General features: G+C 34.0%; 1 protein-coding gene across 1 annotated transcript in view; it reads left to right on the plus strand.

Annotated features, from left to right (window-relative positions):
- Window positions 1-16,694, plus strand: part of ROBO1 (roundabout guidance receptor 1) — a 389,736-nt gene that overhangs the window by 67,357 nt on the left and 305,685 nt on the right. The window contains exon 2 of the mRNA XM_007164102.3: window positions 11,084-11,410. Within this exon, the coding sequence (XP_007164164.2) occupies window positions 11,084-11,410 (327 nt within the window). The remainder of the gene's footprint in view (window positions 1-11,083; window positions 11,411-16,694) is intronic.

A 16,694-nucleotide genomic window follows, 5' to 3' on the forward strand; every position in this document is an offset into this window, starting at 1 on the left:
TGAAAATAATACCAGAACATCATGGAATACTTAAAAACTAGAGAAAATTAGAGAGAAGGAAACAAAACCTATCCATTTTCAACAGTCCCTAAGAAATTGATTAATATTCCTTTTACATCTTTTTTCTTGGTCTCTTTCTCCTTCTGTCTCTCTTTCTCTCAGTCTATCTCTTGTGCTAGAATTGTGCAGCTTACACTTGCGTTAATCTTTGTATTTGTGCTGCACATGATACTGTGTACAGGTTCCAAAGGCCTTAGAATTAATGTTAAAGAAAGCTCCCTACTTCAAATGGACCATTGTATCTCCAAGTCCTTTCAGGGAGACCATTGCTTCAGGGCTCCTTTCCTGCGGATGTTTGCTTCCCAGAAGCAGAAGTAAAGATTTCCCTTACTTTCTCTTGAACTCGGGGGGGGGGGGGGGGGGGGGGGGGGGTGAGGGGGTGGGAGGGTGGGCACTGACTGCCTTCAAGCATGGATGTGTGTCTATACCATGTTCTAAACTATTTATAAATACGTGTGAGGGCACCCATCATTTTTTTCCCATTATCTGATTATTCATTCAACAAATTCTGTTGAGTACCTGCTGAATGCTAGATGCTATTGTAGGCACTGGAGATGTAGAAGTATTTCAGTTATTTTTTATTTAGTAACTAAGCAGAAGTATTTCAATATTATAAATGCTTTCTAATCAAAACTGATTTTATGGCTCTTTCCCCTCAAAATTAATTAAGCCACCATCAAAATAATTATTAAAAGTATAATATTTCCTTTTTAAAGTTACATTAACGTACAAAATGATAAATTCATATAGACATCATATTATCGCAATTAAAAAATAAAAAACCCTCAGGAAAAAGTGACACCAGACCTCCATTCCACAAGAAAAAAAAATTCCAAACATACTTGCAAAAGAAAAAGAGAGAGAAAGAGAGAGAGAGTGTTACAAATCTCAAGTCAGAGTGCAAAAAAGAAAAAATTCCTCTTAGAAGAATTTTTTGGAATTTTATCATTTTGCATCAAAATTTACATATGGTAATAATTTATGTACATGGATTTTTCTCTGTTAGATCAACTACACAGAGCTTTGTTGTGGATTGATGAATTATTTACTTATCTCTTTAGAAAATAAAGATTACAGAGTCGATTTTAAGTTAACATATAGAATAGCTTTTAAATCCCCATATCTCATATGTCAAGGGATTAGAATCTGCCTCTCAGCATTTTTTTATTAGGGTGCCTTTTAGAATCTGTAAGAACTAAATTTGAGATATAATGAGAGAGAAATGGGGAAGTTATGGAGGGGTAAAGATGAAAGTTTGCTAATTGTAAAAGAGTTTGTTTAGAAATTCTTGTTCATGTCAGAAGTATTGACTGCGTTTTAAAATGAGTGAAGTTGACTGCATTCCTATAGAGATTTCTCAGTAATCTTTTAAAAGGTTGTTTTAAGTATTTTGTTTTCCAAAAGAGTAATTGTCTTTAGACTCTTTAGACCATTAATTTTAGAATTGCAATTCCATACTCTATCTTGCAGACATTAATAACTTACCTAGATTCAAGAGTTCTCTAAATATGGCTCAAGCATGACTAATTCAAGAAGTAAAGTTGAAAGTTTTATTTTAATACTTTAATTGATTAAAGGTTATTGACTAAGTAAATTATATCTATACAGATTCTATGAAAATCTAATGTAACTCTTTAGGGAAAGAATTGATAAATATTACTTTACATAATCATTTTTTAAAAACTTCTGTATAGTTAAGGAATTGTATTTTATCCATATTTGCTTTTATGTGCTTTTAATTTATGATTTAAAAACATGTTTTTAAACACAAAAATAGGATTATTTTCAGAATAAAGGTTTTCCCCTCAGAAATTTGAATTCAGGACAGAGGAAGATTAGTAAGCCAGGTTTATTTTATACTGTTATAAGAGTGTTTTTGTGTTGCTATTTCAATAAGGAAAGTCTGCTCATGTCCTGTGTACTGAAGTAGTTAGCTAAAATTTATAACCATTTGCTGTTTCTATATTATATCCAAAGAAATGAAGTATAAATTAACATTGATTGGAATGCCACATAATTTGTTCTAATATGTTGAAATCCAATATTAGGATGCACTATATTTCCATAGCAATAAAAAAATATTCACAGGACCACCCATATACTGTTTTCACAGTTCAAAATATTGTCCGAAATGCTTTGTCTATGAAAAACAGTCCTAAAAGCCGAAATAAGCTATTCTATGTTCAGACCTAAATATCTTGGTTCATCAGTATGAGCATTAATAAATAAAGGATTATTTGTGAATTTTGATAGTCTTAGTATATCTATAGAGAGTTGACTTGAAATGTTATGCTACACAATTACCAACTTTATCTATATTCTCGCTACCCATATTTGGGTAGCCATATTTGATTTTTTATATTTGTAATGAAAAGGAAAAGAAGGACAATATGACTGTTCACTCAGTTTATTGAACATCTTTATGATCATTACCTTGAACTCTTTATAGGGTAGATTGCTTATCTCCACTTTCCTTAGGTCTTCTGGGATTCTGTCTTGTTCCTTCATTTGGCACATATTTCTCTGCCTCCTTATTTTGCCTAATTCTCTGTGTTTATATTTATGTAGTTAGGTAGGTTGGTTATGTTTCCCAGTCTCAGAGAAGTGTGCTTACATAGGAGACATCCTATGGGGCCCAGCAGCGTGCGCCCCTCTGTTCACCAGAGCTGTATGCTCTTGGGGTGTCCCCTCTGTGGGCTACATGGGCCCCTCTGTTGTGGCAGGGCTAACTACTGTGGGTGCGCTGGTAGGCGGGGTGGGCTTGTGGTCTGGTTGACCGCTAAGCCCTGCTTTGTGGGTTGACTGGTGCTGGGCCGCCCCCCCTGGTGGGCCGGGTAAGCCTTTAGCTCTAATAGGCTAGAGGGAGGACTCCAAAATGGTGCTTGCCTACACCAGTGTCTTCATGGTATAACGAGCTCCCCAAAATGGCTGCTGCCAGCATTTATGTCCTCGGGGGAGTCTCAGTTGCCTCCTGCCTCTCTGGGAGGCTTTTCTAAGATCAGCAAGTGGATCTGACCCAGGTTCCTTCCGGATTATTGCCTCTGGGCTGGGACTCAGAGGGTGTGAATTTTTTGCATGTCCTTTCACAGAGGAATCTGTTTTCTATAGTCCTCTGACTCTCCCATATGTAAACCCCTTTGGCCTTCAAAACCGAGTGTTCTGGGAGCTCTTCTTCCAGGCAGGGCCCCTGGGTTAGAGAGCCCAATGGGGGCCTAAACGTCTTGCTTCTTGGAGAAAACCTCAGCAGTTGTGATTCTCCTCCTGTTTGTGGGTCATCTCCCTGGGGGTGTGGGTCTTGACTGTACTATGTCTCTGCTCATCTTATCTGTCTCATTTTGGTTCCTTCTTTATATCTTTAGTTATAGAAGATCTTTTCTGCTAGTTTTCAGGTCACTCTCATAGATAGTTGCCCTGTAAAGGGTTGCAATTTTGGTGTGTTCGTGGAAGGAGATGATCTCAGGGTCTTTCTACTTCACCATCTTGGCCCTCTCAACCCTAATCTGTATTATTTTAAAAGCATTACTGTGTCTTTTAAAGTTTTGAAAGTAATATATTTAATCAATATATCTATATGGAATATTTTTCACACGGAACAGAGATGCTTCATTATAGATGACCTTACAGTCAACATCTGATAATTCTTAGTGAAACAATCAGTTGGCTGTGCTAAGTGCTCTGGTTTTATTTTTTTATCCTCTTTTGAAAACTGTTTTGCTGGAATTGTGCCAGATCTTGCCAAGAACTGTGTAAATGAGAAATTATTTTGGTTTGAATTCTCAACTGAAACTAGAGACTGGCTTAGTTTGCAACTGTTCTGACAGATTTAGGAAAAATGTAATTGATTTCTTTATAAATTAACAAGAGTCCTAATGTAATCCCAGAAGAAGAGAATCATAAAATCAAACAATGGTCTTTATTCCAATTTCCAAAATACTACATTAATGGTTCTAACCCATGAGTTAATGCAATATTATTTTGTGCTTCAGGGATTATGCTATCCTATAAAGTATAGGTATTATTTTTATATTCATTTACAGATGAAGAAACTTTCAGAGAGGTGAAACAATTTATCCAAGTTCACACAGCTAACAAGTAGCAGAGCCTAGATTTAAACCCATTCAAACTGAATACGGTCTCTAGATTTAATAAAATTTCCCCACAAAAGCTACATTAGTTAATGCTTTCTTGCCAATGCAGTTCCTTCTTCTGGAATCTAGCTTCTCCTCCTCCTACCTCTCCTTGTATGGCTCTTATTTTTCAATATTATCCTTATTAATATTTCTGTCTCTTTTGGTGAACTTCTGGCTGTTAAGGTTAGGAATTTTATTTCATTTTTCTTTGTGTTGCCAATGCTTAGCACAAGTCTTAATGCAATATAGGCATGATATATAGGTAAACTGATGGGTAAGAGAGTGAGAGAATTTGGACTTTAAGATATGCAAATATTTTTGTTTGGCATATTATTGAAAATAAAATTCTCTTATTTGTTTGTTAATTGGAAATTTTACTAAAGGGCAGATAGGAAGCATGAACTCAACTCAACAACTCAACCCTTCAATCCCTTTAGTTATAGCTTATAGTGAAATCCTGGCTGATTTGAGTCAGCTGAGGCAATTCTTGCAGTTAATGCCATAGTAGCTTCTGCAATATTTGTATTCCATGATCATATTATTAAAAATAGGGGGAAGGGCAAGCAATATTGTTTCAAAAATTTAACTTATGCTACTGTCAGTCTTTCTCACATCTCTGGGGACACAGCCATATGATATTAGATTCTGTAGAAATATTAGAAAAATACCAGGGATTCATTCCTGGAATTTCATTTTGGTCTCTTTTGGTAATCATTTGAGATCGTAACAGACAGTACCAGTGACACTCAGTTAATTATTGGGATTATTCTAAATTTTGACTAGAAAAAATCCCTCTCCCCAATTTGTTAGGTGGGATTATAATCAAGGGGAATTAGGAAGGAACAAAGTATCTAAGGAAAATGGCATGATCCATTAATCATATAATTATTTTAATGCATCCTGTATTCCTTTACTCTATATAAATTTCAGGTGAAATTACCGAGTTCTTCTGTAGAGTGTGCTCTGTTTTTAGTTACAGTAAGCATGAGTACTTGGGAAATGTGTATAACTCAGTAGAGGATATTTAAGTCTACTCTCTGCACAGTGAGTAATTAATGGGTGCTGTCTTCTTATTTTTAACAAATATCTCCTTGTAGGATGAAATTCTGACAGGAAAATTACAGGATTGGAGCCCATGATAGGATTTATGTTAATAATTGGAGGACTTTTGCTCCTTAAGATGTAAATGGAGCTTAAATAAAAAAGGTTAAGAGGCAAGGCTCTTTTAAGAATATAAGTATTCTTTTACAAATATAGGTATGTTGTCAAGGTAAATATATATTCTCCACACCCCCCTTTGGGCAAATGTCACCAAATTGTCTATTAATATTCATTGTGCATATGTCAGCTACTCACTGAACTTGTTTCTCTTGTGCTTTTAGCAATATTACAGGCATTCTTGTGCAGCAAGATGTTTTAATATGATACATGATACGAATGGATATTTTAATCATTTAGGTTTTCCATTTTACCTACCACGGAATAGGAAAAAGAAATTTGGATCAAAACAAAACTTTGTTAATAAAATAAATACTGCTTTGCTCAATCTGCTAAGAAGAAACAGACTTGAAAACCTAAACAAACAAAACCCTGAGACACGTATTACTGCTATACTAGAAAAGAAGAATAAAATCATACATTTGAAAAAAGAATAAAATTATATATTTGTATGTTTGCATACCTCAGCAGAATATTAACAAATCAGTCTCTTAAACGGTTACTTGCTTATGTTTCTGTAAATGCGATGTCTTAAAGGGGGGAACAGTTTACATCCAACTAGGAGTTTGGTTTCCTCATAATAAATCTCATGTGACTTTGATATATTTCCTTGAAATACTTAGCACTTACGTGTGTATCTTTTTCCAGCTGTGGTTGTATAAATATTTAGATATTTCAGTCACTCGTGTTTATATTTTATCTTCCAACCGGGCAGTTGTTGAAGGAATCCTGCCCTGCCCTTTTCCCTGATGCTGTCCTTTCCTGAATTCAATTGTGTTATATTCCCAAGGTCCTACCAGGATTCTTGCCTTGCCTTGTCAGGATTCAGCTGACATTATCATTATAGTTCCTTGTTAAAGCCTCACTCCATCAGCCCCTTTCTTTTACCCTCTCTTCTTTGTAACTTTTTAGTTTCTTATGCAGAATATAGTTGAAACCTTGAATTTGGTTTTGCCAAGTGTAATATAAACCTTTTATCTTATATAAGAAATACCCAAAGTAGCATAACTAAAATGGTGGTTGTTGGGTGATTTATAGGAACTCAGAATTTATGATTGAAGAAAGAAGGCGTTTTATGAATAGTGAGTCAAGAATATTATATAAAGAGAGGTGTTGTGACAGAGTGGAGATGGACACAACTTTTAAGATTTATATATGTTCTTCCCTAATTATTCTTGGTGTAACTCCCTCAAGGTCCTTCTTTGAGAAAGTGAATCACAGTTATTGATAGAAGTTGGGTGACGTTTCCCTCAAAGCATGCTGGTGGAAAAAAAAAATGGGGATCAGTGATATTTCATTTTAATTGTGCAAACAGTGTGTAGAAACTGAGGTTCTCAAATATGAAAACTTGATAAAATAGGAGAGCTACTCAGAAATGCAAGCTCATATTTAGATAAGCTCACACAGTACAAGGAATGCTTTATGTTCTCATTCGTTCATCATGAAAGTCTTTACTGAGTTAAGTGACTATGAAATCATATGATTTACAGTTAGATATTCTCTGATTGCATGGGAAAAGAACATTAGATGTTATCAGGTTTGACTGCTTCTTACTGTTTTCATTATCTACATTTTAAATAAAAGTAATCAAAATTAACAACTTCCAGTGTCGGAAACAAGAATGGATTTTAACTAATTAATCCTAGCAGTATTTATGGAATAGTGGGAAAGAGCAAGGATTTTGAATTTGACTAGGACTGGATCCCAGCACTGCCACCTTCCAGCCGAGCACCAGTGCTTAGTTCCCCCATATGGGTACCAGATAACAACACCCACCTCATGAAGATGCTGTTGTGACAAAGGAGGTGATGGATAATTAATATTTGTTTTCTTTTCCATTCCTTTTCTTCCTGCTTAGACATGATAATAAAGGGTAATTTATTATAGTTTTTAATAGAGATGATGAGTGCAATTTATAATTGTTATTATTGAGGTTAAGTGATGACTTGTAATAAATATCACATGGGAATTGGAAAGTTCCTTTCTTGAAGGTTATACGTGATGAGAAATGTGGCATTTCTATGTTTTTTATTGTGATTTCCAAAAGTTTTGGCTCTACAGCCAAGTAACTTTTTTTTTTTTTTGCTAACCCTGTACATTCTCTTCAGATTATTATATGCTAACAGAGTGTATTTTCTTTTGAAGTGTGTTCCTCAGAAGCAAAGTTCAGTGGGATGTCCCATAAAAAGAAAAATATAGAGTTCAGTGGCCAAATAAGTTTAAGAAATCCTGCATATTATACTTTTCTTCTAGAGCACATAATGTGTGTTAGCAAGATTAAAAGACCCTGAGAACCCAGATCTTTTTTTGAGTAAACAATCTGAGAAAGGAATATTTCACAGAGTATTTTGAAAATTTAGCCTTTAATAGAATAGAGAGCATTTTTATTGCTGAAACTCTTTTATTGAATGCTGCGGTACAAACATCATGGTGAAAACTTGGGCCTGAGCTCTCCGCTCCCAAAAGTCATATTGGCGGTGGTCCAGCTGTACGGGGCTGTAGGTGAGGGACGGAGAGAGTCTTGAGCTCCACTGCACTTTCGTGGAGCCTGGGTGAGCTCCAGGTTCTTTAATTGGCCGTTACTTCCTCTATACACGCTTCCTAGGCAGTTTTATTCTTTCCCAGTGTTTCAGTCTCCAACTTGATTTTCATATATGGATCCAACTGAGATTTTTTTCCTGAGGTCAAACTTGGATATTTAATAGGCAACTTGTCATCCTTATTTGGATATTCTGGAAGTATCCCAAACTTTCTACATCTCATGCTGAATAAATCATCTCTGTCCTTCTTCCTCTCACCACATCCCACTTTTTTAGTCTTGACCTTCATTGGGACTGCCCTTCACCCATTGCTCAGATCAGAAACTCAGAATCTCTCTATCCTCTGCTTCTCCTCCATCTTGTGCATTTTTCATTTCCATCTTCTCTCACATTGCCAGTGAGTAGATCCTGTTGATACTGTAACTAAATATCTCTAGATTCTTCCTTTTGTCTTCCTTTCTGTCTGTCAAGATCCAAGTTCAAGCTTTCAGAATTTATTGTTTAAAGAGTGTAAAAGTGTCCTAACGAATCCCTTCCTAGCTTAGCTGCTGCAGTCTAGTTTCATACTATCAAGAGTGAGCTCTTTAAAACCAAACTTAAGCATGCAGTCCCTTGCTTAAAATATTTGAATGTTCTTGTTGCCTTCATTTAGGTTCCAGAACTTTGGCTTGATGTACAAAGCCCATCTGACACCTGCCTTATACTGAGGCTGTACTAACCTACCTACAGGTCCCACTGTACCATATGCTTTTGTAGCTGTGCCTCTGAGTGAAATCCTTTCTTTTCTTCCTGACTCATTTTTCAAGACCTACCTCAAGTTTCATGTGTCGGTATGCCTTTCTTGGGCAGTGTTAAGTGCCCATTCTTTGTATTCTTATAGCAACCTGTACATCCCTGTCTCCTCTCTGAAATAGACTTACAGAATATAAATAAAATTGGCTTAAATTAAATATATATTACCTCAGCAGTTGATCTTCATTAGCATCCAGCTTTCATAATTATAGCCAAAATAAAGGCCAGTAATATATTACAATGCTTTATTTTCTGAAGCTATACAGGACTTGTGGTTGAGCAATCTTAAATTCAATTTAAATTTCATTTGCCTTCAGTATAGCCTTTGCTAAAGACCACGAGTTTCCAAGTAATTTTTTTCCCATGTAGCTGGCTTATTTCCTCCTCTTTTAGAGCCTGGTTTCATTTAAAGGATTTATAGTATGCTGTATACCATGCACTGAACTAAAGCTATTTCTCAATATTTCAGGTTATAAAACTATTACTCAATATTTCAGATTATAATTTTTTTGTTTTGTGGTAGACATAAGCAAATAATAGATCTTTTAGTTTCATCATTCATTTATCATTTCATTAAGAAATAGTAACTGCAGTAGTTACAAATTAGAGATGTAGCTTCAGATCATTCCACTCAAATAGGGTTTTGCTGTTAGCACTTCGTTTATTTTTTTATTTACTCAACACATATTTATTGAGTATCTGTAGTGTGTTCAGCACTCTGCCAGGCATAAGAGAAGCAACCATGAGCAAAATCAGACCCACAGATCTTACAGCGTAATGGGAAAGACAGACAGTGTTCAAAGCATCAAACAAATAAATTTAAAACACAATTCTGATTATTTTACCATAGGTAGTTTCATACCCTTGCTAAAAAGAAGCATTTAAGTTTTGTGGTAAAGATCAGGGAAGGTCGAGATTTGAAAGAAGAATGGGTATGAACTAGGGTAAGATCATTTTGATCCCAGACGCTGTGGCAGGCATAGGCCTGTGGTAGGAAGAAGCTTAATATATTTGTGGAACTAACAGAAGACTGGGGTGAAGAAAGCAGAGCAAGGAGTGGAACAGGAAGAGTCCTGAGAGCTAGATAGGGTAGTGAACACACTGGCTCTTGTAGGTCTTGTTAAAGATTTTAAGAGCAATGAGTTTATTTTAAGAGCCACTGAAGTAGGGGAGGACCCAGATTGTATTTGTATTTCAGAGCCGTTATTTGGCTGCATTGAAGTGAAGCTATTTAAGAGCTTTCCTAAATCCTGGTGGAAATCTATAGTACTTTGATCTGGGATGGTAGCTGGCTGTAGAGAGTGAGATGAGTAGATTGATTTAAGAAATTTGGGGGAGGGTTAGAGGACAGAAAGAGGGGTGTCAAGCGAGACTGGTTTCTACTTTTCATTGTTTATTGAGATCGGAACACTAGATGAGAACAAGGTTTAAGGTTTGGTTGTTGAAGTTGAGAAATCTCTAAGATTTTTACATATGAAATCTATCCATGGCAACAATAAGGTAGGAATATTAAAAATATGAAACTTGATCCCTCTTTTAGAGATTATAATCTCATTGAAAAAAATAAGGTACAGACAGAAAATATTTAAATGACACATACACTCAGGCCTTCACTTATTAAGTAATACATAAGGTCGAGAATGTAGCCTCTCACCTAGTATCCTTTTCCATTGAATGTTATATTTAATTATTTAAACTCCATTATTTAACATTTCATCTTTGAAGTCTACTAAAATAGTAACATAATTATTGGAGACAAGTGAACTTAATTTATTAATAAAAACTCTGGGAAAGTATATATATATATATATATGTACACACACATATATACACATATATATTTATTATTTAGAAAAATATAAAAGTCTATGTAAAGAACAGTTCCATCATATATATTTTAACATAAATGTTTATCATTATATAACATATGTTTTGCTAAAGTGTTGATTGATGTCTCATTAAAAATGCAATTCCAGGGAGCCATGCCATTATTTGTAATAGTCGACAATTCTCTAACACATTCCTCTGCAAAAACAGGCACGTACATGGTACAAACAGATGGGTTCTGAAAGGATCTGTGGACAAGGGATTTGGAGAGCAGACAGGATTTGTACAGACAAAGTTTTAGCAAGGGCACTGTCTAAGTGGTGGGTCAAAAGGATTCAGGAATTAGAAGGTATAGTCAAGGTGGACACCAGAAGGATTAGTTAGTAAGGAGGTGAGGAAGAGTAGGTCGTTAGTATGCAGTGTTTAGATAGTAGTGCTAACGCCTATGCTTTTGAAATAAGACTTTTCATTGTTTTCAAGTGATGAAATGAAGATATTTTGTCAATTCTTATGCAGGCTCCCGTCTTCGTCAGGAAGATTTTCCACCTCGCATTGTTGAACACCCTTCCGACCTAATTGTCTCAAAAGGAGAACCTGCAACTTTGAACTGCAAAGCTGAAGGCCGCCCCACACCCACCATTGAATGGTACAAAGGTGGGGAGAGAGTGGAGACAGACAAAGATGACCCTCGCTCACACAGAATGTTGCTGCCAAGTGGATCTTTATTTTTCTTACGTATAGTGCATGGACGAAAAAGTAGACCTGATGAAGGGGTCTATGTCTGTGTAGCAAGGAATTACCTCGGAGAGGCTGTGAGTCACAATGCATCGCTGGAGGTAGCCAGTAAGTAAAATGGGCTTTCTGTGTTTGGAGAGATGGCCACATGGGATCGTTTCCCTTGATCACAGTAATAAAAGTGTAAACCTGTATCACAGGCTTTACCTGAGGAAAATCTCTAGATTTGTATATGAATATCATCTATTTGTTTGAATTTTCTATATTTCTCATCTTAGTTGGTTATTCAAGCTAAATTGGGATTTACACATAGTTGTTGAACTGTTTTACTTTTTAAAAAATTTTTTTTAATTAAAAAAAATTTTTATTTTATATTGGACTAGAGTTGATTTACAATGTTGTGTTACTTTCAGGTGTACAGCAAAGCAATTCAATTATACATATACATATATCTATTCTTTTTCAAATTCTTTTCCCATTTAGGTTATTACAGAGTATTGAGCAGAGTTCTCTGTGCTTTGTTTTACTTTTTGGAGCTGTTTTCTGTAGAACACGCTCACTGAAATGGATTTATTCCCCTCCTTTGTTCCTTTTAAATATATAGAAAACGAGGATGTTTATGGAAATATAATAGTGTAGGATATTTTTCATTTGTTTTCATTAGGAGAAATACTTTCAACTGGTAGTGTAGGGTGTAGTTTTAAACTGTTTCTAATTCTCAGAAATATACTTTCGGTAAAGCTATATCCAGAGAAATGTATGTATATGCCTCATACTGTATTATCTTGGCTACACTGTAGTGCACCCTTGGAGGAAAACACGTGGATGGAATCCTCAGGGAGTTGATGGTTGAGTTTATCTACACAAATACCAAAGGCTGCTCATTTGGAATTACCTCAATAAGGATTTAGTTGACTAATGATTAAATTGTTATATAGAGAGTCTAGATGTGTATTGTATTTGAATTAGAATTAGGCTTATTTTCAATCAACATTCAAGAGGTGGCCAGAAAATTTCATTCCTTTGAAAGAATCCTTCTGTGTATATGTATATGTGACAGAAATTGAGAATTGTATAGGGATTGGAGAACCAAATGAAATTTAGATCTAATTCACTTTAAATTTTAATATCACTTTAAATTTAGCTGTCTATAATTATATATGAAACTGTATACATAACTATGTCTATATTTATATATAATGTTTTCCAAGGCGATTGATATTTTACTACAATGTATGTTCAAAATTTTAGTTATATAATCAGTTTTCATAATCTCTAACATTGTCTCCTGCATTCAACTAGAACATGAATATAAGGAACCGCAGATAATTATGACATTATAGACATAGAAAGGAATTTAGAGATCGATTATTCCAACTCAATCATATTATTAATGTGAAATCATCTCCAGAGAATTTAGATGATTTGATCACACTCACAGAGCCATGTAATACTTACCCTGAGACAGAAGGCCAAAGATATCTGATATGAGCATAAAATTTAATTAGATAGAATAAAAAATTAAAGTAACCATTTAAACCTCTGTCAGAATTAGGCATTCACATTTTTAAAACATTTACTTGAAACCCAAGTTTATATTTCTCTATTCACAGTTAACTGATAATTAACTTATTGTACTTTCTCTTATTGCCTTGATTCTCAGTGAAGGTCTTAGAGCTAAATCAGTGAGATGTATAAAAGCTATAATCACAGCAGAAAGATATTTTTCTTTTTCTTTTTGTTTTTTTAGCTCAACTTTAAATGTAGCACAAGCAAAATAATTTTAAAGTTTCAACTTATTTATAAGAAGACATATATATATGTTTTGACGAAGTCACCTTTCAAAGTTACGGTATTAACACCTTTCTAACGCTTGGCACCATTATACTTAAGAATTATTATTTTCTGTGAAGATAAATGTGAGTTAACATTTGAGAACAAATTTAGAGAATCAAGAAAGATGATGTAGATAACCTAGGCCAACTCCTGTGTGTGGTATGTAAGAAACTGAGGATGAGGAGGGAAAAACAGTGATTGTTTATTCTCTGGAATTATAATTCTTTATAAGAAATGTGTACCAACAGAAATATCAAAGATCATCTCATGCTTCTGTATTATTTTCTACTCTCCTTGTATTCTTATCATTGTCAGAATTTTTTAAAAAGTTTATAGACTTGAGTAGAGGGTCTAAACACTTACCCTCTAGATCTTCCTTTTCAAAACACCTCTAGTTTTACCTCAGATGATCAAGATATCCTTAATGCACTGGGATTTAGAGACCTGTCTGTTTTAATCTGGCTTTTGTGCAGTTATTTTAAAAGACACCATTAGTTTCCAGTTAAGTTCTGTTTCTAACTTAGACATTCCATTACCTTGAGAGTCCATTATGGGAAAAGCTCTTGCAGTCTCAGTCAACAAATATACGATCATGAAATTGAAACCAGACATAAGAGCATTATATAACTTTTACCAGTAAAATATTCAAATACATAGTCCCTTAATGCATAGTTCACAAATGTTAGTGGGATATTCCTGACACATTCCAAAATGTTGTCAAGCTCCAGAGAAAAAAGGATATCATAATTTACTGAATAAAATTTAATAAAACTACTCTAGAAAATACTTTAAGATCACATTCAGTAACAATTCATATACTTGGGAAGGGAGAAGTATATAGATATTATATATTTATCAAATATAGTTTGCTGTTAATAAGGGTAGTTTGATAATAAGGATCACCTTATTAGTGATAATAATTATTTGAAACCATGAGAAGAGTTCAAGTAGTGTTTGCTTCCAATAATTTTTATACTAGTTAAATTGTAAAAATTAAAAGCATGTTTTTATTTAAAGAAATTGTGTTATTTGGTCACATAAGTTATATGGGAAAAATTAAGTACTCTGCAGTTAAAATGGGTTTTTGTGTCTAAAAAAATTCATGGTTCAGTGCACTACAAATAGATATATAGTAATTTAGTTCACATGTATTTCAGTTATTTATTTTAGCCAATGGTTACTGCTCATTCACCATTTTAAAATATGTTTGCATCCTAAAATCAAAATTAGCCTTTTGTGTGTTAGATAAATACAGGAGGGGAAGGAGGGCAGGGAAACATGGGTCATATTTGCTGTAGGTTAAATCTATAAAGTACTATTACAGCTTGGTTTTATTATTTCCTGGAGAATATTACTATTTTTTTTCATATTTTCTTAGTTTAGGTGCCAGAAGTTCAGTAAGAACTATTCTTATTCTTCCAAAAGAATTCTTCCTTTCAGACACAGGAAGACAAAGATTTCGTCTAATTTCTTAGTGACGCTATAGCCCAAAGTAATAGCATTAACAAAAGTGTCTTGAGGCAACACTGGTTTCACAGCACAGTTGTTGGTAATGCTTTTAAAAACATTTATCTGTGTTTTATTTGCCTTTAAACCAAGTTTTACAGCTGTAATAACAACTGGATTTCTTGGTTCCTAACAGTTGTCAATCTCTCAAACAGTGGAGAAAAAAATGATATGGAACGTCGCTTAAAACTTGTATTTTTGTATAGAAATGATAATATTCTTGTCTTTTGTGTTTTTAATATTTATTTAAATTTAAATAATATACCAAAAGGATTGCATTTATTGGTTATTTTAGGATTATTTATTTTTGTTTTCATTTAAATCGCAATTATAACCAGGTTGGACCCAGTGAAAAGCACTGACCGATCTTTAGGTGCTGATCTTTGCCATGTAGTAAAAGTTGTATTCTTGTTCTTGAAAACTCAGTTTTGATGCAATTAAGTTTATCTCACACAATTATAAAGTCTAAGAATCGGAATGCTAAGAAATATACGGTAGTCCTTACACCTAAAGTTTCCACCTTGAATTTTTGGAAGCTTATCTCTGTAAAGGAAACCAATTTTTATCACAGATGCATTTTTTTTAATTTGTGTTTTTAATTATTGTTTTTCTTTGCAAGCCAAGAATGATATATCTTGATGAGGACTTTAATTTGTAAATTTAGAATATATTGCTGTTTCTAAGACTTAAGAAAATTCACTGTTTAACTCAGTTTCAAACCCAGCTTTCTAAAATGGTATTGCAAGTAGTATTTTTTTGTTTCGTATTAGCTCTATTTGAGAGTCTACTAAATGTTTAGAAAAATATTTTACGGGTCTATTCTTCTATACTCAACATTACCAGTTAGTAAATTTAGAACTTTATTTTATGCCTGGCACAAATTGATAGCACAGTTCTTCGACACAACTTATTAAATAATAAGTAACTCGATCTTGGGTAATTGCGTTGAATTTTAAGGAAAATTAACTTGAACCTTGACCCTCATGCTTTCGATTACAGAACATGTCTCTCTACGTCATCTGCTAAGTAGTACATAGTCAGCATATGGCTATTTGTTTCCTATGTAAGCTGTTTTCTCCTGAGGAAGAGAAATTCCCTTCAGATTTGGCAGACATCTGCTGACTGTCTTAGCAGCAAAACACAGAACTGTCTTTCCAGAAAAAAATAATTTTGTCCAATTAATCAGAGATTAATCTTCCCAGATTTTATTAACTGGGGTGCTTTTTAATAGTAATTACTTTGAGGTAAAATGTTTATATTTTAAAGTAATATTTTCCCACTACTTTCAATACACTATGATCTTTCATTGTTATTAAACAATTCTCCTTATAGAGTGATTTAGAATTTGAATTATCTGATTTTCCTCCTTTGGATAAACTGAGAAAGTGTACTGACATGTATGCTAAGGAGCCAGGTTTTGGTACAGTAGAATGTATTTCTAAAATCTGGAGCATTGAAGATGGAAGGATTACTCCTGGCAGTAAAATGGTACCGATGAGCAGGTGAAAATAGAATATGCCATTATATTATAAAATGTCGATTGATTGATTGTGCACACAATCAAGTTGACCTTTATACGTGTGCACACACACATATATTGTTCCTTGAAAGACTTTTTATCTTTGAAATTGAACTAGCTCTATATTGCATCTTTGAAAATATTTCTTGTTTCCTCTAATCTGTTTTATCTTTTTAAAAAACTTTGCCATTTTCCATGTTTTGACGAGATTCTAAAGCATTTATATATATATATTATTTTTGTTTTCAGTATTCAAATGAAGAATGTTAAAGATTCATTTATTTTAATGATTTTAAAATATCTTTCTTTGTTGCACACTTATATTCTAAACTGCAATGACTGTTGCAAAATTGATTTATGAATAAGTGAAATAATGCATATAAAGTGTGTAGCACAGTGACTGGCACATAATTATAAATCATAAATCTAATTGTCGGTGCTGTTGGTTTCACTGCTTTCTTCTCTTTCCCTGTATTATGGCCAGACACTAGGATTATTTATATAAAGGGGATCTGGATGCTTTTTATTTAC

Source organism: Balaenoptera acutorostrata, chromosome 4, assembly GCF_949987535.1.
Source record: "Balaenoptera acutorostrata chromosome 4, mBalAcu1.1, whole genome shotgun sequence".
NCBI lineage: Eukaryota > Metazoa > Chordata > Mammalia > Artiodactyla > Balaenopteridae > Balaenoptera > Balaenoptera acutorostrata.